A 22,502-nucleotide genomic window follows, 5' to 3' on the forward strand; every position below is an offset into this window, starting at 1 on the left:
CTTCATCACAGACACTTCTGAATATACTGTACCTGGTGTCAAAAAGGCATGGGCATCTGTGTTTGAGCGTTCAATCAACGGTGTATCCCCTCGTGTTTTGATCTTGAATGAAACATAAGATTAAAAACAAATGAAGAAATGCTCATCATGAAGATGAATTCATCTATGAGGATAATATCAATTTGCTATTGAAGTTGATTAAACTGCCTTGATGAGATTTTGAGGCTTTTAAAGCCAATGGGACCTAAAAACATGCAAATACATGAGAATATTTAGCCTTAAATTCAGCTGGAATCTGAAGTAAAGTTAATATATTCTCTCTCACAAATAATATTCACGAGAAGCACTGATTTTAGGGCCTCAGAGGAAGAGGAGGAGGATTCAAGCACAGAGGGTGAGGTGGTAAAAGCAATGTTTATATAAGTAGCTAATCAGTGAAACACACCAGGGTTATGAGGGGTGGTGGAAAGGAGGAGGGTGAACAGGAAAATGACTCACCTTCATGCAAAGCCATGTAAAAACATCAAATCCTTCTTATCAGCCAACATGGAAAGAATAAATATCTTGCTTTCCAGAACACTGTTGATAAACGCATGGTGACAAACAAAAAAACTGCATTAATCCTTCTGCTTAACCAGCATTTTTGAACGCTAGTTCCGCCAAGGGACTATACTGTAGCTGCCTGTCAAGTTCTCTTAAAGGCACTTGCTAGTAAATGTCCTAATCTATTTACTTCCTCTTTTCTACATCAATATGCAACCGCCCTGCCTCTCTCTCTCTGCTTTGGCAGTATAATAAGAGGTTTTCTGATGAGACTTGGTGAACACCTGTGGCAGAGCAAGTGCTCTGAGAAACAACAGCCGTAATAAGAGCACATTAATGTATGAGCCAGGCAAGACCAAGAAAAATATAGACATAAAGTTGTTTCAAACCCACCATCACCTTCTGGGAATGATCTCTGGAGACAATAGACCACCCCAGAGAGGTTTCTCTGTGCGCGCGCGTGTGTGTGTGTGTGTGTGTTTCTATGATTGTTTCAAACCATAGGCATTTTCAGAGCCTTCATACAAATTCATTTACAGCACTGCAATAAAAATACTGTGCCTCTACGTCTGGTGGAGCAAGATGGATTGCCAATGCATGACAACCCTGAAGGCTTGGCTTTGTGATCAAGTAAAATCACTGCACTTTATACATTCATCCTACATTTCAACAGCCTGAATTGGAGTTTTGCAGATTTTATGGCTCTATGTCAGTTTGGTCTAAAGCCAATATCCTGCTGAAAGTTGACTAAATAAATTTGATCAGGGTATATGATTTAAAAGTTACAGACTTTCTCTTCATGATAATGGGGAAAAAAGACTGTTGAATTGTTACATTACAGATTTTTTGTCCAAGCAACTGCCCGTCCATTTGCAAACAATGAATAACAAGCATTTCAAATCATTTGACTTATATTGCGCTTTAGGATTTGAATTGCCCATTAAAAAATGGGTTAAGCATTTATTGATACATCCCACCAAAATTTACAGTTTACATAGTAAACAGATCAACACAGAACAGAAAACTACACCCATTACATGATTTAGAGCTTCTTTTAAATTAATAACTAAAATATTAATGAGAGTTCCCAATAAATTAATGCCAAGATTTATTGCATACAAATTTATCAGATCAAATTATATAAAATTTAAGCAAGCCATGATTGCTTTGGCTGATTAATCGACTAATTTTATTTTAAATCAAAGAGTTTGGTTAAATGCATCATCCTTTTATTAAACTGCTTTTATCCAGCCAATTACCTTAGACTGTGGGAGAGGTTCAGACATGCGGAGTGTATGTGGGGTAGAGACACAGTGAGCTCTTTTCAGATGCAGTTATTTTTATGAGGTTAAAAAAGAAAAAAAAGAAGAACCTGTTCCCTGACACGATTCTGCAAGTGCACACAGTTTTGCCTGAATGCTTTTAACGTACATACAAGAATACATTATTCTTGCCATGAGGCTGAAAAACTCCATAAAACATGTTTGCATATTGTTAAGATTGCGAAGTTAACTTGAACACACCAAGTATAACACCACTCCTTTATTCTATTCGACACATTTAAAGCATTTTGATTCTGTTTTAACTGAGAACTTATCAACTTGAATTTGCTAGTCATTCACACAAGGATGTGTTTGCATACAACATGATGTTATGTACAGAAATGGTACCCTTTAATATAAAATATTTCACCATCCAACATTTAATCATGAGATTAAGAACAGAGTTTCTGTCAAGCAAGCAATTTTGCAGTTTCAGTAATCTTGTTAAGACACCCTCACCCACAGTTTCTTCTGAATAATGGCAAACAAATACAGTGACTCAGTCTAAAGGAGATCCTAAAATTAGCTTATTTCCTTTTTAGTACAAGTTCAAAACTTGAGAGTATGTATGATAGAAAAATTAGCATACAAATCACTGGCTGAACAGGAAAAAAGCTCCCAACCATTCAGGAAATGTCAAGGCAAACAGACAAGATAATGAGACAGGATTATTTTGGTTTAGGATGATCCAATTACTAGCTGGATCAAAAACTACATCATGTGCTTATGAAATGTAAAAAGTTAAACAGGACCGGTTCCTTGACATAGTGAAAGAAAATACAAGTTTGTTGTTACACAATAGCCCTGGGGATTAAATAATTTGCTATGCAAAAGTTCAACCCTCATAACTTTTTGTCAATTCACCTTTTTTTTTTTTTTCTTTTTTTTTTTTTGGCCTGTGAGGATGCCATAGTCCTTGTAATTGAAAGTTCAGCATGGAGGAGCTGCCAACACAATCTAAAAGGACCGTTTACAAGAATTGGCCGGTGTAATTGTTAGTGCTGGAAATACTACTGCAGCAGTAGCGAGAGATAAAAGTCAGTAATTACCGTTTTCACACAAGAAATTATGGCCGTGACAAGAGTCCTGGCAGTTCTCTGGTTCCTCTTGAACTGACAGGGGAGGTAAACAAGTCATGACACTGACAGTGAAAACATTAAAGAGCCCTCAGACTTTGTATTGCCAACACCCTGCAGGGGGTGCTGTGTGGGATCAGAGCCAATGAAGGGGAATTTGGTTATTATCTCAGTGCAAAGCCGAAACTCTGAAGGAGCCAGTGAAGCAAGTCTTCATTAACACCCTCTGAATAATAAGGCCTGCTGCATAATGCAAGTTTTTAAAACCAATTTGTTTTGCATTACAAAATAGAGTCTTCTTTATCACGCTGAGTCACGCTGAATGACAACGGCATAACACGTTTTTACTCTCCAGGAACTTGGCATTAAAGACCCTTTATTAATTCAATGAACCAATGAGACCGCAGTCTGATAAGACTGCTAAGTCTCAGCTGTTCACAGGTTTTAAAGAAAGGATGAGGCAAATAGGGATTGAATGTCAAAAGTTTTCCCATTAGAATTCAAAAATTCCTTGTGTTTGTATTAGTGTCAGAATGGATTCTTTCACCGAGTGCTGTCTCAACCAACTTTAGCTGTAAAGGGAACATGAGTCACAGCATACAAACTATAGCTGATAACACATCTTGCATCGCAAAAGCACACTGAGGGAAATTGTTATGCTAAAAAGGCTCCAACCTGCAAATTAATTTGAATTTAGTTGAAAATAATACATAAGATTAAAAAAAAAATTGATGCCTATGTGAGAAGTTTTTTTTCTATATTTTGCAATTTAAGCAGTCACCTGTTCATACTGTACGTTTAAAAAAGAGAAAGAGGTTAAAAAGTAAATTTTATGTACAAAGTCTGTCGTTTGTTTTAATATAAAACAAAATGTTCTCTTATCTACCTTGTTCATATGGCTATTAACATTTTAATACTGCTATTGATAAAGATTATATTAAATTATTTTAATTTAATATATATATATATATATATATATATATACTAAACTTTGTATTTAGGTGAGCAAAAATATTTTACAATTGAAAACATAGGCTTAATAAATATCTGCAGTATTTAAAATAAACAAAATCAGGGGTAGTTTTAAAGATGAATGAAACCCCCAAATTAAATATTTTTCAGCTTACTGACAATGTTATTTTACATATTTAATTCAGAATATAAGTGCATTTTAATTCTAACAGAGAGAAAAACATAAGATGATAAACATGAATTCACACAGTATAGTATATAATAGCACACTTGAGGCTAAAGGGATAAAAAAAATTAAAAACTTCTGTCATCATTTACTCATATTGCTCAAAAACCATATGCCTTTCTTCTGGAAGACAAAAATGTTTTGAGAACTCAGTGCTTTTGTCCATACACCGACTCAATGGTAACCAAAACTGTTTGGTTAACAACATCCTTCAAAATACCTTTTGTGATTCATCATCAGTCACACAGGTTTGGAATGAGATAAAGGTGAATGATGATACAGTAGATGATACGACTATAATGATGACAGAATTTTAATTTTTGGGTGGAATATCCCTTTCCGCTGTATGTTTCCTTGTTGGAGTCATTAAATACAATATGTCTAAAAAACACATTTGGTTAATGTTCAACTTTAAACATCAGTATCCAGAGGAGGCGACCTGTCCACACAGGGAGACAGCGAGTCCTGACTATGAGTGGAGCTTATTCCAGTGTCTGAGTCTGTGTCTGTCGCATCTGTAGTGGAGCATGCTAGTCTGACCTTGCCTGCTGTCTGCTGAGAGACGGAGGACCTGATCTGGCTCTTCAGAGAAACAGGGCTAGACTGGTCCGAACAGGCCCCCAGCTCAAGCGCATTGAGTTGGGTAACCAGATGCTGGTATTCTTGTTTTTGGGACTGCACGGCTGTTTTGTTTCGCTGTAGTTCCTTGTCAATTTCCTGCATTTGAGCATGGAGGGAAAGCCCAGCACTCATGCTTAACTCAAGTTCATTGCGTAAGCTTTCCAGCTCTAAGAGATCTGAGGAGGACAATGCGAGGTTAGGTTCCAGCTCTAATTCTGGACTGGCAGCTGCTGCTACTTTCAAGTCTTCTAAATCTGAAGTCCGGGTCCTCAGTTCTAGGTCGATTTCTCGAGAGAGCCGATCAATGAGTTCTTGGTGGCTGCAAACATGTAGTGCTAGTTGCTCAAGTCCATCACTGGTGTATAGGTACTCCTGAAGCTGGCTGTCAATCTGGGACAACGATTGGTTTCCATCACTCTCTGCGATGCTGGAGCGAGGTGTGGGGCTGTTCCTCAGCTGTTTCTCTGCATTTTCAATCTCCAAGTCTAGCTCACGCATTTGGTGAATCTGCTGCCGGATGGTCTGATCCTGTGAGATGATCAGCTGCACCAGTTTACTGAGATCTTCTGAGCCCTCTGATGTCTCTGTTTTCTGGATCTTCTCCAATTTGCGAAAGGCCTTGTTCACCATGCGCTTCTGCTTCTCTGCAGATACAGTCTTGGGGTACTGTGCAGTTCCTTGCCCCCATCTTTTGGACCTCACTCCCCGAGACTTCGAGGCTCTTTTGGCGCCTATGGATGATGGCACAAAATCACTGATCTTCATGAGGACAAACTGTATGAAAGGTTTCTCATCACCCCAAGCGTTCCACAGTCGGAGAATTCGAGTGAGAGGTGGCAGTGCTCTCTCAAAGCCCTTCCACCATTCAAGGATGCAGAAGTCTTTAGGTTCCCCATGTAATAGCCTCTTACTATCTGGTAAAGTCTGCTGGTCCTCCAATAAAGCCTTGACCACATCTGCGCAGGTTGTGTGCTTGGTCACTCCACAGACTACTTTTTCTTCTCGACAAACAAGAACCTGGATTTCCTTCCCTGGTGTTTCCTCTACAACCTTAGACCTGGTAAAGAGATATAGCAAGTGTGTACTATAAACAACAACAATCACAAGTGTAAAAACCCTTAAAATTACTACTAATATGGTCAATTTATACTATGAGGACAAATAATCATATATTACAAAATGGATAACTATAAATTACAATATATAAACCATAAACTATATCAACTATGCAAATTGTTCATTATTATTAATATATAAATAATAATAATAATAACGATGAAGAATTCATTACACAGTAGTGTTTTGTATCACACAGCAGTTGCTAGCATAAAAGCAATACAGTAACACTGTAGTGTAAGAATATAGTGATTATATTTTAGATGTCTAAAAATACCCCATAACCATTGTAGATCACTGTAATGGACAGAATGGAGTGGCTTGTTTCTTACACATACAAGATGGAATGAGGTGAAATACATGGCTTTCATCTATGATTCAGAAGTCATTTTAGTCATAGCTGTACTTGACACTGCTGATGACGGATTCACATCCATAGCTCAGATTATAAATGGCGCACTAAATGGCTGACATTACCCAGATGAGCAGAAGGCTTCATGACAATTGCATCGTAGCCTCAATTGTCTGATTTGGTTGTTTAGTAATTTTTCATTCTGTTCAGGTCATAAAATCGGGTATAACTAATTATCTCTCTTAGTTCAGACCTGTAGGGGCTAATTAGGACTAAACTGTTAAAAGCTAGAAGCAAGTCTGAATGTAAAATTGACAGAGGTAATGTTTATTTCTTAGCAATTAATAAATAGTTTGATTGCTGACATTTTGTAAAAAGGGTGACCAAAATGCAAGTGGTATATTTTGTTTGCCTATGTTCTACATCATCAACAATGCCTTCTCTCATGTACATGCAAACATGATTGAATGATGATGAAGTCATTAATGAATGACCTCATAAAAATGCAATATATATGCAAGAACGCAGGTTAGTTAATATTTATAAGACCCTGATGCTACTCTACAGAAAAGTAAATAGTTGTGATAATTCACATAGCAGACTACCCAATACACCACTGGTATACAGAAAGACAAACTATCCTTTAATATACTATATTCTGTAGGGCTACAGTCCTTTATCTTAGACTGAAAGTATACAAACTAAATGAAAAATGGCCACTTACTGTATACAATGCTATGTTTAACAGTTAACCCCACATTCACACCAGTGCTAGTAATTCTACATGACATCATTGACATGAGATCATAACAGAAGTGTGCAACCCTGGCCTTTACATAATAATAAGCACAGAAGCTTGTCCACACGTCAGAAACGTTACACTGAAACAGACAATATGCTACAATACAGTACAAGCGCTCACACTCAAATGGTTAACAGTGTGCTTTATTGGCTTCCTATACAATTTGGATCAATTTTAAGAGCTTGCTGAAGGAGTCTGAGCAACATGAAATGTCAGGATAATCTAGACTGTGAATTTCAAATGAATTGGTCAATTTTATTTAGCCTTTTCCCAAATTGTCTTGAGTACAGGAAACAAAAGAGGGGGAATGGAAGCACCTGTGTTTGTCTTATGGGAAAATCAATGGTGACCAGCAGCATCCTGCTACATACATCCTGCCACTAAGTTCATGTATTGTGAGGCAATGGAAAATTATGAATTCCATTTCATGGATATATTGAAAACAAATGGAGTGAAGCACTACAACAAACATGTACATGCATAAAACAAAGGCCTGGTTTGAAATGTAGATTAGATGCATCTGTTGTGACCCTAATAAACACAACACCAGAGACATTATCAGAGAACCACTGAAGGTGAAAAGAACAGAACACTCTGCTTCTCAACTCACAGAGCAAACACAAACACACATGTGACCGCCAGACTTGATCCTTGTACTACAGATAACACACTGTATCCTTCTACAGACTTAATACAGTGACTGGACATAATCTCCTGAACTCAGTCTATCATGGTTTATTAGGCTGTACAGAAATATGCTTGGGCAATTAAACAGTGATTTAATAAAGATGGCAGATCATTCAGTGCTATTTCACATAAAAAAAAAATTTATTTTCATATTATTTTAGTACATTTAATCAAAGTTGTAGATACTGATTAAATAATAAATCCTTATGAAGCAGATGTAATGTGTGACCATGTAAGTTAAGAGCTGATATAAAGTCATAATTTATGGATATTGCTTGTCTCAACTGATTCATTAACAGGTATCTGAGAGATTTTAGCCGGCACATGTGAACTAGAGAGAGGCAAAAGTGAAGGAAGGAATTCATAATTTAAATGTTCACGTTAAAATGTAAAGGAAACATAAGATCAATACTGTATTTATTTGTATTTTTTTAAGTTGTAAATAAAGATTAAAGAAGCATGTTTTGCAAGAAAATACTTAGTACTTAACTTTATCACTTTTCATTTAAAGTTACTTAAAGTTACTTCTTTGTAAATAATTATGGAATTTACAAGTAATTTATTAGAGATTTTTTTTCTTTATGGTGTGGCCACAGTAAAACAGAGGCAGTGACAAAAACAGTGTGCTTCCTGTGCCCTATCTAAAAACCATGGGAAATGTTTGAGGAAAAAACTTTTTTCACTGTGGTTTGTTGGTTTTCAGAAAGTCCTCTTGATATGCATCACTGAGAAGACAAAACATCTTCACTGCATGTTTAGGTGAAGGAGTTTGTCTCAACAGCTTTAGCAAAGCAAAGTACAAGTTAAAAATTGTAAAGCTGCTCTAAAAGATTTTTATTATTTATTTATTAAGCCTTAACAGAGTGTCATTATGTTTGGTGCTTCAAAATACCCACACAATTATGGAAGCTGAGGTAGCATACATAAATCAACAGTTAGAATGATATTCTGCATAGACCACATTAAATAAAGCAGACATAGAGTTAGATTACCTTTGATTAGATTTCACTCTGAACATTTGAGATAATTACAGTTGGCTTATGCTTTAAAGGTGATTTTACAGCATCACAAAAATATAAAGTCCCCCTAGAGTGTCTCAAGCTTAAAAAGACAAGTAAAATGTCTTGCTGTGCAATAAATTGTCTGCATAGAGCACGCATAAATAGATAAAAAACAACATAAAACCTGACATGAACATAAAAGAGTGCAAACTTTAAAAAAATAATTTTGGCAGTAATTTATGGCCCAGTTCAAACAGACTTAAAAATTACAAATACTCTCTAAACAATACGTTAGGACAAAAATAGTGCTACATGCACTAACCTTTATAATAATAATAATAGTAACCTAGACTAAAGAAATAGGTAAAGTTATATTAAATACTAGGCTACACTACATTTAGCCTTTTCAGTTAATTTCATCAAGACTGTGGATGTGGATGTACCGTTACGCACATCCGTCATGCAAGAATTAATTTAGAAAAAACTATTAATTTTGGAGACTCTCATTTTGCGTTCCTTAACGCCAGCTACCAGCATCCAAGAGAGGCACCGATGCACGCAGAACAACAGCATTAAGTGTAACTCGACTCTCTACGACCATAAACATTTCAGTGACAGCAAGTGTTGTTGGCAGGCTACAGCGTGTATGCGTTTAATTACGCAGGATTCTAAGAAAGAAACAAAAAACTAAAACAACAACATGCAATGGTTTCTCACAATATCTACCTTTTACTAATGTTTCGACTTTTTAAATAAATATATATTTATTTAATGTCTGTGGGAAGACTGCGTAATCTCAAACGAAATGGGTGGAGTGAATCATACCTGTTCTTCAAACGCGCCTTCAGAAAGTTTTTTCCAAAAGGAGCCATCGCGCGTCAGTATGATGATCGCAGGTCAGAAGACATCGTGTAACAGAACGGAGCGCGTGAACCTAATCAAGAAAGTGCCACTGAAGTGTTGGTCGTGGAAAAAGTTGTAAGAACAACTTGCGAACTTCAAAGTATGATGAGTTTCAAGCAGGGCCGGCCCACTTCACACGGAGGGAGGCGACAAAACTCGCCTGTTGATGTGTGAAGATGACAAGATGAGGATTGTGATGATAGCATCTCTGTGCTGTTTTGGAGAACGGTGAGTGTTGCTACACGTTTTGCTTTAAAGCGTCCCTCACGCTGTGTCTCTCTGATATAATGCTCAGATATTTATCTGCAACAATCTGAATCAGTTAGACGATAAGGTCACTGTTGAATAAATTACAAAGAGCGTTGATGTTACAACATACATACCTCACTACTTGAATTGGTCGCACCAATACTAACAATGTTCAACAAATATTCCACATTCGTCATCTTAACTTTTAATTACTTTTATTGTGGCAAATATGTCATGCCATTCTCCATTAATACCACACTTTCTTTTGAGTTAAAACATCGGATTTAAAAATGCTATAATCAATTTCATGGGAAATAAAATAACTATTTTTTAAAAGGATTCTATTTGTCCTGTAAGTCTTTCATGTTTTTATACAGAATCTACCTCAGGAGGTTGGTGGTCATATGTGATAGTGATTTCACTCTTGTAACCAATTTCTGATTGGTTAAACTGACAGTGTTACAACACTCCCTTGTCTTTAATTCCATATTATGATACATTTTATCATTTTTTTTACATTTTTAATTCAACCTTGGCATTGACTATCTTGCATCTGGATAGAATGTTTTCGTCAGCAATCAAAAGTAAAGCCTGTTTCAATACAAACTGTGCTAAGAGAACCTTTCAAGGTTAAACGTCACACATTGGATCTTTATTTTATCTCAGCACTGTATGAGCAACACATATCTATGGAAAGCATGACAGACGTAAGAGTTAAAATTGGGTTGACATGGAGAACATTACAGGCGAAGATTGGTAATTCTTGAAGACAAATGAAGGCACTGCGCATCCACTCCAACTTTCATCATTCTGCTTCTAAGAACTAATCATAAATTCACTTCTTCACTCCCCCTCCCTCCATTAGAATGAAGAGAGGAACACCAAATGAGCATTTCTGAAAGTTTTGACGTCAACAATCAAAGTGGTTTCTGAGGTGTCTGCTGATGTCATCGTGACACAGGACAAGAGGGCATGGAGAGAGGGAGGGATGGAAAACGGGAGAGATATGGAGATGGATACGGGAGGGGTAGGAATGATAGTGCGCTCCTCTGACATCATAGAGGCTCTTATATACCGGTCGGAATGGAGCCTGCCATTCCTCACTTCACTTCTGAGAAAGCCAAGAGAAGACACAGTAAACAGTTTGGATAAGAAACCAAGACAGCATCGTGACTTCTGTGATTTTCTCTCTGTCTCTGTAACTCTCTTACAACGTATCTCTTGTATTCTTCCATCCGTTTTCACACCATTTTACGACCTTTAATCCTGTGGACTTGGGCCCAGCTTGAATGTGCAGACACTGTGGGACTACTAAGAAAATGCAGATGCAGCTGATCTCCGTTATGCTCCTTTTTTTATTGGGTAATGTACTTTGTTCAGGTAGGAGCACTTTTATCAATTTATACAGATTTTACTTCTAAAAAAGCACATTTTAATTACCATTCAAAATTACCAGTCTTTTGTAAGGTAAATACTTGATTAGAATCTTTGACAGCTAATGTTCACATTATGTCTCTTAATGCCTTACTTAGTTTTGAACTATCTGCTATGTCTTTATCTAACTGATATTAAGAATAATCAGTATTTTCACCAGCAAAAAATCATTTTATAAGAAATTGAGTATTAGATAGTTTGTCGAGCAAGATAAAACTTTAAAATTCAACTTAAATGAATGGAATCATATATATATATATATATATATATATATATATATATATAGATAGATAGATAGATAGAAATGTTTGTCTACATTTGCTATAGAATGGCTGTATCGCCATAGTATATGGCATAATCACCTCTTTGAAATATAGAAAGTAACTAATTTAATGCTCTAATGTCATTAAGACATTTTATACTTTGGACTTAAACATAATGCCGGTGATGTATCTTACGGTTCTACCTATCTTGGAATATATGAATAATATTAAAAATAAAAACCAATTAACTTTTTTTTTTGTTCAGACCTGATTGAATTAAAACAGATTCACTACTGTCTGCAGACAACAACAACAACAAAAAAAGAAAATCGTCTGTTTCTCTGTAGTTAGATGTATGTGTATACTCATCATGTGTATAGTCCTACTCTTAAAACATGTCAGCATTGTGTGTTTTCGTCCTCTTTATAGATACAGACGAGGGGAAAAGGGCAACAGAGGAAGAGGTACTGAGAAGTCTCCTCACTTCAAAGGTACAGACTTGCTTTTAAAACACCTTTTGAGTGAGAGCCTATGGGGGCAATACTGGCCTTATATGGTGCCTTAATATAGATATTCCCTTTGACTGTGGGGCAGCTGAATTTTAAATTAAAGTCACGGTTATTTCTTAGTTTTGAGAATACAAAATAATAATAATAATAAAAAACAATAATAATACAGAATTAATAAACAAATTAAAGAATATTCTATATCAGTTAACTTTACCATCACAAGCATTAAATCTGTTTAAGACATCTGGAGAGGCATTTTCACAGTGAAAACAGAATAGCACAGGGTTTTGGAATTTATAGTCAAATTATGTTTGTGCTCCAATCACTCAGCATTTCATAAAATCTTCATGAATGCCATTTTGCACAGCAGTCCACAAATGCAGATGCTAACTGATGTTAAACCTAATGTGTAATTTTTTTTTTTTTTGTAAACTATTGATTGAAAAAAACAAAGCTTTCAATCAGGGAACCAATTTAGAAGCAGTGTACTCAAAAAGGAAAATGGATGAAGGTTTTGCAATCTACTGGTGGACCAAATGATGTGTCATTGCCCGAAGTGATTCTCAGCTGCCTTCATTCATTCAGCAATATTCTGTACCGCATTAACATCCATTATCTATCTTCAGTACATCTGACTGTTATCCATTATCAATAGAGAATCATGTAGCATCATGGTGTTTATCATTTTCTTTCCAATTTTTTTTTTTTTGACTGCTGACCACAATTTCTGGCTTTTGTAACTTTGCATATAGACATCCTCTCTGCTGCACAGTTAATGAATAATTATGACTTTGAAAACTGACATTAAATGATGTCTTTAAGGCTAATGCTTTTAAAATGTCAGCTGGCCAAGTCTAATTAAATGTAGTGCAATAGTTACTTTAATGGCAGACAGCCTGCAGGTCTTATACAGGTGACATTTTCCTGTTATTTAATAAGAAAATTGTTTGAATTCCTAAGATTATTTGCATTTATTTTTCATATCAAACTTATGAACTCATATGTGATTGTGTCATTTAAGAACAGTGTAATTTAAGACTTAGACAAACTTAGAGCCAGCAGGTTGAAAACAGATTTCCAGATATCACACCATCTTGTTAGATTCATCCTCTGAAGGCCAATAAAAACACTAGAGAAAACCTAAAATCCGCTTATCCAGTATTGGCACCCTGTAAGTGGACTGAGAATATAGTAATGGCTGGAGACAGTGTGACATTTTATAACCTGAAATAAAGCTGAGATTGAGTCATTGCACATAAACATTTTTGTTCTCTCACTGTGTTTAGGTAAAGCAGATTAAGCACATCGCCCCCCTGTGGCAGCTGCCACTCCAGGATGTGTGCAGGATGTTGAACAGTCTCGGGGAGTCATGGCAGGAGGCCTGGGGCAGTGAGGAGGAGCAGGAGGACACGGAGGTTCAGGCCGAGTATGAGCAGAGGGTCTCGGGTACCCTCACCCAAATGCATGACCTCCGGAACCTCTGCAGGGTCCTGCAGCCTAGAGAGGTAACAGATGACACACATAGGCATTTAAAAAAAAAAAAGGATTGCATACATAAAGAGGCTAAATAGTTTATGGACATTTTAATTGGCTGTATAATTTTTTATTTCAGTTTTAGTTTGAGTTATTTTAGTACATAAAATTTAACTAAATGAAAATGGGAAATATTTCCTAGCTTTTTTTGTTTATATATATATATATATATATATATATATATATATATATATATATATATCTTTTTTTTTTTTTTTTTTTTCGTTCATATCAAACTATATATATAATTATACATCTTATTCAAGTACACTCCAGTTCAGCTCTGAGGAGGAATAGAAATAGAAAGAGCCAGGCGACGAACTGAGCATCAGTCAGGACATGGCAGTTGATTGACAGCATTGTCCACCCATTTGCTGTGATTTTCAGCCCTGTAATAAAATGAGGGGCATTGGGGAAAATAGTTTAAGCATACCGCCTTTCATTTCAGCTACAAGACGACCAAGAATATCTGGAGCTGGACCAAAACAGAGACAGTCCACTGAAGAGGAAATCTCCGTATATACTTAAAAGGCAACTGCGCACCAATAAATCAAGACGGCCGTACATTCTGAAGAGAAGTGTGTATTACTGATGCTCAAGATCCACCAATGGAAAGACATTTTACTTTTTTTTAATAGGTGTATGTTTTCTCTGTCTTAGTATTACAGTAGCAATGTAATAATTGTATGTTCTGTTTTAGCTAAAGTTTTGTTTATTTATGTGTTCCAGAAGTCAATGCCTTATTCATCATTATGAGATTGACTATCAGTCAATTCAAGAGTTTATTATATTTATTTATTTAATGTATAATTATTTTTCTTCCAATTTAATTAAATCATACTTATAAAAACTCTTCATGAGACATCTAGTATCCTTATTTCACAGAAAGAAGTATTTTTTTCACATCTCCATAATGACAAGAACATTTGTGAACTATTTTTACTGCCTATTTAACTCAAACTGAAATGAGTAGCTTTGGTGCGTAAACAATTTTTACTCTGAAATTGCTAGTAAATTCCAAAAACATTACAAAAAAATGGCATTAAATTTTCAAGTTAAACTGAAATAGTTTTCTTGTAAAAACATTTGGAAAATATTCTAACTCTTGTCATAGAACAAAATAGTCTAACTGTTGTCATGAAACAAATAATTACTACATAAACAGATTTTAACCAATCACATGACAGAAGAAAATAAATAAATAAAAAATGGATCACAAGATTCTCACAGGTTACACAGTTTTTTTTTTTTTTTTTTTTTCATAACAACAAGAAGAGCAGGAAGTTATCTATTAATTGTGCTTGTGCATTCAGTTTAAGGAACCTAAAGGTAAAGTTAGATTAAGACTGATATGACCAAAAACACATAATTTGTAATTCCATACTAGTGCAACATCCTTAAGACAGCCATATTTTGGTAAATCTGCCTTCCGTAGAGAATCTGTCTAAAAAGTGGTCTGTAATAGTACAATTCCTTTTGATTTTAGCTGAGATGTCAAAGCAATTACGAAAATAACAGGGAAATGCATTCCATTACTCTCCATTAAGAAAATAAAATTAGTCTAAAGGACATTTGGCTTATTTCATGAGTAACAAAACAGTATTTGTCTGATGAATGCACAAAGATTTGTCAAACCCCCAGCTATATGAACATCACTTTCATTAATTAAAAATTAAAAAGAAAGCTTGTTGGTTTCAATTTCTCTAATTGACCACTTCTAGTTAAAAATACTAATGCATTTAAGTAATCAGCTTTGAAAAGTGCTGAACAACTCAAATAGCACATATTATTTCTCTGTGGCCTTTTGACACTGACTGCAGGCTACTGCAGTAGAAATGATCCTGATGCAATTATCAATAAATTCAAACCCCAAATGCACGTTATACTAGTTGTATATGACAAAAATGACAAATGTACACAAGCAATATTTTACAGATATTTCAGTAATCAGAGCCTGTTCACCAGTAGATGGCAGTACAGTCTAATGCAACACAGGCTCTCAAAAGGCATCAAGTGCTAAGTTATGAACAATTTTTCATCGTTCAATTTCTAATATTAAACAACGTATAGTGATAAGTAACATTATATATGTCAGTGCACTTGTGTAATTAATTGGGCAATAAAAGAAACTTGGCATATAAAGAAGAGTACTATTGGTTCTATGATTAAGTAGTGGCAAAATCTTTCAGATCTTTTAAAGCTATAAGTATTTAAGCACTAAGTTGAACATGTTATTTATATAGGGAAGAGTAATAATTTGTAATTCTGTAAAATAAATAAAGAAAGTTGGCTCTTTCAACTTAAATGGTCTAAATGTGATAATGGAAAAAGTTTTGTTATTTATGCACTAGTTATGCTGCTATGACTGAGATGATTTTAAATAGTAAGACATCTGTGAATATTTTCAGTTAAAAGACATCACAAGCATCACTTTTTTGATGTTTTTTATTGATGCTCATGTGTGCGGTCCTGTTCAGAGAGGGCTTCTCTTTCTCTCTCTCTTTTTTTTTTACCATTTTCTGCAGGCATTGATCGCATATGGCTGCTTGTCTTGTTTGTCACTCACTTTATTGCAAACTGCTGAAGTCTAGGGAAAAACATCCGTGTCCTTCGACAAGGTCCCACACAATACAGACAGGAAGACAGCCATGTATCTCTGTATTTACAGAACACTGATTATTTGATGGTTGAGTTTGTATGCTGCAATGTGTTTGATATTTGAGCAAAACGGCAGGTGTGCTGTCCTTCCTGTCCTCAAAATATTATACAAAAAAGTGATATGTGTGTGTGTGTATATATATATATATACATATATATATATATATATATATATATATATATATATATATATATATATATATATATTATAAAGTAATATTGTGAAATATTATAATAAAAAAAAGATACATAAAAATGTCTGCAGTCCTTCTAAGCATCATCTGTTGTGTCCACGCTAGTGCTCTTTAATTGTTTTGGCCACAGTCCAGTGCTGGACCTCTCTTTAATTTAGCTCAAATTTTCCAATAGAAGCACAAATTGACAGTTTAACTTAGTCACGGATCTCTACCACATCCTGGGCCTGATGCAAAATGAAAGTCATTGCCTTCATCTGGGCTGGGCGGTGCATCTCCTACCAGCCGGTTACATCAAGATAATTGCTTGTGAAAGAACGAGATTAGTTCTCTTTGTGAGAAATCTGATTGTGTGGATTGAATCTGATTGTGTGAATTGGATGATGGTATAACAAGCATGACCTTGTTCTCTGCCTGCAGAGTAAATAATTAGGGCCTGCATATGGACAGTATTACCCAGCACAGAAGTGACAGCCTCTAACAAGAGAAACTGAACTAATCGAATTTACTGTCTTCTTGCAATGAATCAAATTGAAGTGATCTCCCCCAAAGTAAAGACAGACCCTCATCCTCATAAAAAACAAGCCAAGTCACTGACATTTGACACCACAGGGCATGTGATCATCACATGTTGCCACATCTAGAAATATCATAAAGTGTTGGGATAGGTGTTGAGTTGCAGTTCACTGAAAACATGATGTGAATGGCACACAAAAAATGGCATTATCGCCATTTCAATCTGATTGGCGGTACACAGCTTTCAGGTGTTTGGATCCAGTAGATTGGATCCACTTGGAAGAACCAGTATGCACTGTAAAACATTTTTTGTTAGTTTGACTCAAAAAAGTAAGTTACCTGGTTGCCTTAAAATTTTGAGTTCATTTAAGTTAAAAATGTGTGTTTACAAGTCATTTTGTTGTTTCAATTTTTTTTTGTTATTTGAATAACTTTGTTTTGTTGTCCTAATTTAAGATTAAATGTTGTATCAACTTATTCAAGCAATCAAAGGGATTAAGTTAACTTGCAAATTTAAGTTGACTCAATTTAATTTATTATAACATGAACAAACTATTTTAAGTTGACTCAACTTAATTATTTTAAGTTGACAACTTAATTTTATATTATATTAACAAACAATTTTAAGTTGACTCAACTTAATTTATTATTTTATGAACAAACAATTTTAAGTTGACTCAACTTAATTTATTATTTTATGAACAAACTATTTTAAGTTGACTCAACTTAATTATTTTAAGTTGACAACTTAATTTTATATTATATGAACAAACAATTTTAAGTTGACTCAACTTAATTTATTATTTTATGAATAAACAATTTTAAGTTGACTCAACTTAATTTATTATTTTATGAACAAACAATTTTAAGTTGACTCAACTTAATTCATTATATTATGAAGAAACTATTTTAAGTTGACAACTTAATTTTATATTATATGAACAAACTATTTTAAGTTGACTCAACTTTATTATTTTATGAACAAACTATTTTAAGTTGACTCAACTTAATTTATTATTTTATGAACAAACAATTTAAGTTGACTCAATTATTTTAAGTTGACAACTTAATTTTTTATTATATGAACAAACAATTTTAAGTTGACTCAATTTATTATTTTATGAACAATTTTAAGTTGACTCAACTTAATTTATCATTTTATGAACAAACTGTTAAGTTGACTCAACTTAATTATTTTAAGTTGACAACTTAATTTATTGTTATATGAACAAACTATTTTAAGTTGACTTAACTTAATTTATTGTTATAAGAACAAACTATATAAGTTGACTCAACTTAATTTATTGTTATAAGAACAAACTATTTTAAGTTGACTCAACTTAATTTTATATTATATGAACAAACTATTTTAAGTTGACTCAACTTAATTTATTGTTATATGAACAAACCATTTTAAGTTGACTCAACTAAATTTATTATTTTATGAACATTTTAAGTTGACTCAACTTAACTGTGCCATGTGACTATCGTGGATTCGTACATCACGATATCAATGCTTAAACGACACATCATGCACGAACCGTTTCAAACGATTCAGTTCGATTCGGTGAACTGGTTCAAGAAGATCCGGTTACATCGAGTGATTCATTCGAGAACCAGATATCACTAGACAGCAGTGAACTCACTCACAACAGACACGGAAGAGAAGACAATGATGAATAAAGTCATAGTTTTTGCTATTTTTGGACCAAAATGTATTTTCGATGCTTCAAAATATTCTAACTGACCCTCTGATGTCACATGGACTACTTTGAAGAGGTTTTTCTTACCTTTCTGCACATGGACAGTAGACCGTACACACAGTTTCAATGGAGGGACTGAGAGCTCTCGAACTAAATCTAAAATATCTTAAACTGTGTTCCAAAGATAAACGGAGGTCTCACGGGTTTGGAACAACATGAGGGTGAGTTATTAATTACATAATTTTCCTTTTTGGCTGAACTAACCCTTTAAAACAAACATGATATTTACATACCTCACAAATTCTGATGAACCTGGAGGTTCCTCTTTAAGGAAGTAAGGAAGCCCAAGAAGGACAACTGCTCTTCTACGTTGGTTAGAGCTCTGCAATGAACAACATTGTTTCAAATAAAAACTAGTAGTCATAAGCCACTTTTCCACTGTCAGGTAAGTGCAAGCAAGGGCAAACAGTGTGCCAGGAGGGGGCCAATAGAAAATTCAAGGAAATTCTCTAAATTTTGAAGCTGTTTTTCAATGCAAATATCAACATTTTTCTTAAAGAGTTCACCCAAAAAAAGAAAGAAAGAAAATTGTAATTTACTAAACCTCAAGTTGTTCTAAACCTGAATGAGTTTCTTTCTGTGACAAGTCCCAGATATCTAACACAGTACACAACCCCACAATGTGTTACAACCTCAGATCACCAAGATTTCTTCTTCTATTACCTGAACCACGGCACTGCAGACTGATGGTGCTCATATTGGTCATCCACAACCGTAATCCCAACAGTCATGTCTTTGATGAATTCCTGCTCTGAGCCTGTGTGCTTTAATAAAAACAAAGGGAAGCATTAAACTGGGCCTTACAATCATAAAGCTTATAGACTCCAATAAATGTGCATTTATAAAGTAAATAAATTTACTTACAACTTTGTCCAAGCTCTACAATGTGAATGTTATTTCCATTATGTCTGCATAGCATTTTGATGGATTCAACTGCAAAAGGACTCGCTGCGGTCCATCCAGGATTATTGAATTCTGCACTGATCTTCAGTCATTCCAAAATATAATAAACATGAAAAATGCAGAAACATGTTAAAACACTGTAAAACTATAAACATAAATATATAAATCTTTACAGAGAAAGTCAAATGTATTGACAAGATTGTTTTAATTATCAAAGACAAACTTTACCATCCAGACAATGCTTTTAAATGACAATACAGGAAATAAATAAATAAATTTCACACATTTGTGTCTATCCTTATTGTATGGCTATTTATACAAGATATAGCTATGCTATTATTACTGTTATTCTAAAATATATTTGGAGTGTATATTCACCATAGACTGTATAAAAACAGATATACATGCATTACACTGAGTTCTGGTGAGGCACTTGAATGACTAACGTTACTTCAGAATACTGAAGAAAGAGTTTGTGACGTTACCTTCAGAACTTCATCTGAACCAAGCGTATGTCAGCGATATCAAATGTAATGTTATGCGTTTCAAAATAACTGAGGTAGGTGCTCATCTATGGTGCTCATTCGTTTCCCTTATAAAATGCAGAGAAGAGACAGTTCGAGTAGTAATCTTGTTTTTTCCTTAATATTTCGTCGATGTATATTCTGACGGATGTCTTTATGCTGCCAGGTTTAAAGCAGTTCCTTTTTTTTTTTATTCCCGCCTTTCTGAATCCATTCAGTGATCCGTTGCGCTCTGTTTGAACGGCCTCTAACGCGGCGCTGGGCTCAAATAATAACATACAAACTGTATTTTTATCGTTCTCCACATAAGTTCAGCTCAGTACCGCATGGGAGAATATTTGTTTTAATATTTATAAGGAAAATCCTGTGGAACCGCCTGTATTTTGAGGCTTCAGAGTGCCGCGAAACGAACATTTACATACATACAGAAAATATGACTCTTTAAACCATACTTACTCTTCTAAGACAACAAATGTAATTTAACACGTTAAGCCAATAAATACAAATATTTAGGCCTCGTCCACACGGAGACGGAGCTTACCCCAATCCGATCTTTTTTTTCCTCGTCTCAAAAAATATCCGTGTCCACACGAAACCGCAAAATGATGTAGTATACATGCCAGACCAGTATGTGGCACTGTAATTCTGCCACAGAGATACACTAAAAACAGAGAAGAAGACTTGGACTATGCTCATAAACCTTGCGCGTGTTACACAAATGAACATGGAACAATACATTTATTAATCATTGACGTCATATGCTAATTAGCATATTATTGAGGTAAGTCTGTCATATTATCTCACCCTTTCTGTGCAAATGTACTGCATTTTAATGCAGCCAGAATTCTTAATATTTTTTTCTTTATATTATATTTTAATGTTTCTGTTGTCCAACAACAGAATTAATATTATCATGACTGAAACGCGGTCCATTAAGACTACATAACCAGCTCTCAAAGATGTTAGTCTCTGCATTAAAATCCTATTCACGACATTGTCTAATTAAAACACATACACATAAGATTAAGACAATGGTTTTACTGTGATTTCGCCTATACTTGTATATAAAATAGAGTTAGAAGCAATAGAATATATTTTTTTAACTGAAAGTGCTGCTCCTCTCTACTCGCTGATCAGAGCAGATGCAGAGAGAGAAAGGCGTGTGCGCGCTGGGAGAGAGAGAGAGCTCATGCGGCAGTACCAAAGAGTATCAGAGACTAAATAAGGTCTGTCAAAAAGAGTCGCTAGATTTGTCGCTAGTCGCTTTTTTGGAAAAAAGTCGCTATGGGGGTCTGAAAAGTCGCTAAATCTAGCGACAAAATTGCTAAGTTGGCAACACTGGTCTGCAATGGCCTTCAGGAGAATGACTAGATATCGCGATAAGTGATCTTGAGAAAGTGATATTGCTACTACATTGATTCAAAAAAAAAATTTAAGATGAGAGAACAAATAATCTAGTTGAGTCAACTTTCGAGCTAGTTGAGACAGTGAAAACTTAAAATTTTTAGTTGAATGAAAAAATTCAGTAACTGCAAGTTGTGTAAACATAAAAACAATCGTTGAAACAACTAAACTGCTAAATAATTTTTTTTACAGTGTGATAATAAATAATTAATCTGTGGATTTGATAAAATTCTCCATTAAACTTTTTAAATATGTTTAGAGTTTGGTTTGGATGCTTACTCTCCCAAAAAATAAAGGTTCCAAAAAGGGACTGGGCTTTGAAGCAATGTCATAGAAGAACCATTCTGGGTTGCCAGAAGAACCTTTCAATTAACAGCTCTTAAAAGGAACATTTTTTCTTAATGTGAAGAACATTTTAATACTCTGAAGAACCTTTTCACTATAAATAACTTTTTTGTGCAATGGAGAGATTGATGTTAAAGGGTCTTCATGGAACCACAGATATCAATGTCAATTAAATAATATGCATCCCCCCCCCCCCCCTGTGGAAATAAAGTCTCATTACAAAGTCTACATGTTTCTTGGGTCATACAGTCTCTTTCTGACAAGTAGGTGGTTCTTGGCCATGATAAGAAAAAGTATTGTCAAGAGTTTGGATTATGTGTGGGATAGATAGAACTTTCACATTTTTATGTATCTTACTTTAAAGTAATGACACTTTCTACAAAGAAATATAAAAACCCTGAAAAGCAAAGAAACTAATGTCATTAAGTACACCCGTTGACACTGAATGGCAGAGGAAAAAGCATCATTTCCACCGAAAAAGCAAACTTATCCAATTTGTTCCTCTCCTGTGTTGGCTCTTTTTAAAGCTCCCTCTAGAAAAGGAAGAAAGAAGCCTGATGGTCTTCGACAGGCTCCAAGCAGAGCC

At 34.9% G+C, this 22,502-nt stretch overlaps 2 protein-coding genes across 2 annotated transcripts; one reads left to right on the top strand and one right to left on the bottom strand.

Moving 5' to 3' along the window:
• Positions 1 to 3,958: 3,958 nt before the first annotated feature.
• On the bottom strand, positions 3,959 to 9,745 carry LOC127934728 (ras association domain-containing protein 9-like). Its single transcript, XM_052532293.1, has 2 exons — positions 9,544 to 9,745; positions 3,959 to 5,817 (listed from the first exon to the last, which is right to left on the bottom strand). The coding sequence occupies exons 1-2, from the start codon at positions 9,588 to 9,590 to the stop codon at positions 4,551 to 4,553; spliced, it is 1,314 nt and encodes a 437-aa protein (XP_052388253.1). The 5' UTR covers positions 9,591 to 9,745; the 3' UTR covers positions 3,959 to 4,550.
• A 1,137-nt stretch (positions 9,746 to 10,882) lies between these two features.
• On the top strand, positions 10,883 to 14,867 carry LOC127934729 (neurotensin/neuromedin N-like). The gene is made up of 4 exons (XM_052532294.1): positions 10,883 to 11,250; positions 11,997 to 12,058; positions 13,363 to 13,581; positions 14,058 to 14,867. Exons 1-4 carry the CDS (start codon positions 11,160 to 11,162, stop codon positions 14,199 to 14,201), a joined length of 516 nt encoding a protein of 171 aa, XP_052388254.1. The 5' UTR covers positions 10,883 to 11,159; the 3' UTR covers positions 14,202 to 14,867.
• The last annotated feature ends 7,635 nt before the right edge of the window (positions 14,868 to 22,502 follow it).

The sequence above is a fragment of the Carassius gibelio genome, chromosome A18 (assembly GCF_023724105.1).
Source record: "Carassius gibelio isolate Cgi1373 ecotype wild population from Czech Republic chromosome A18, carGib1.2-hapl.c, whole genome shotgun sequence".
In the NCBI taxonomy this organism is placed as follows: Eukaryota; Metazoa; Chordata; class Actinopteri; order Cypriniformes; family Cyprinidae; genus Carassius; species Carassius gibelio.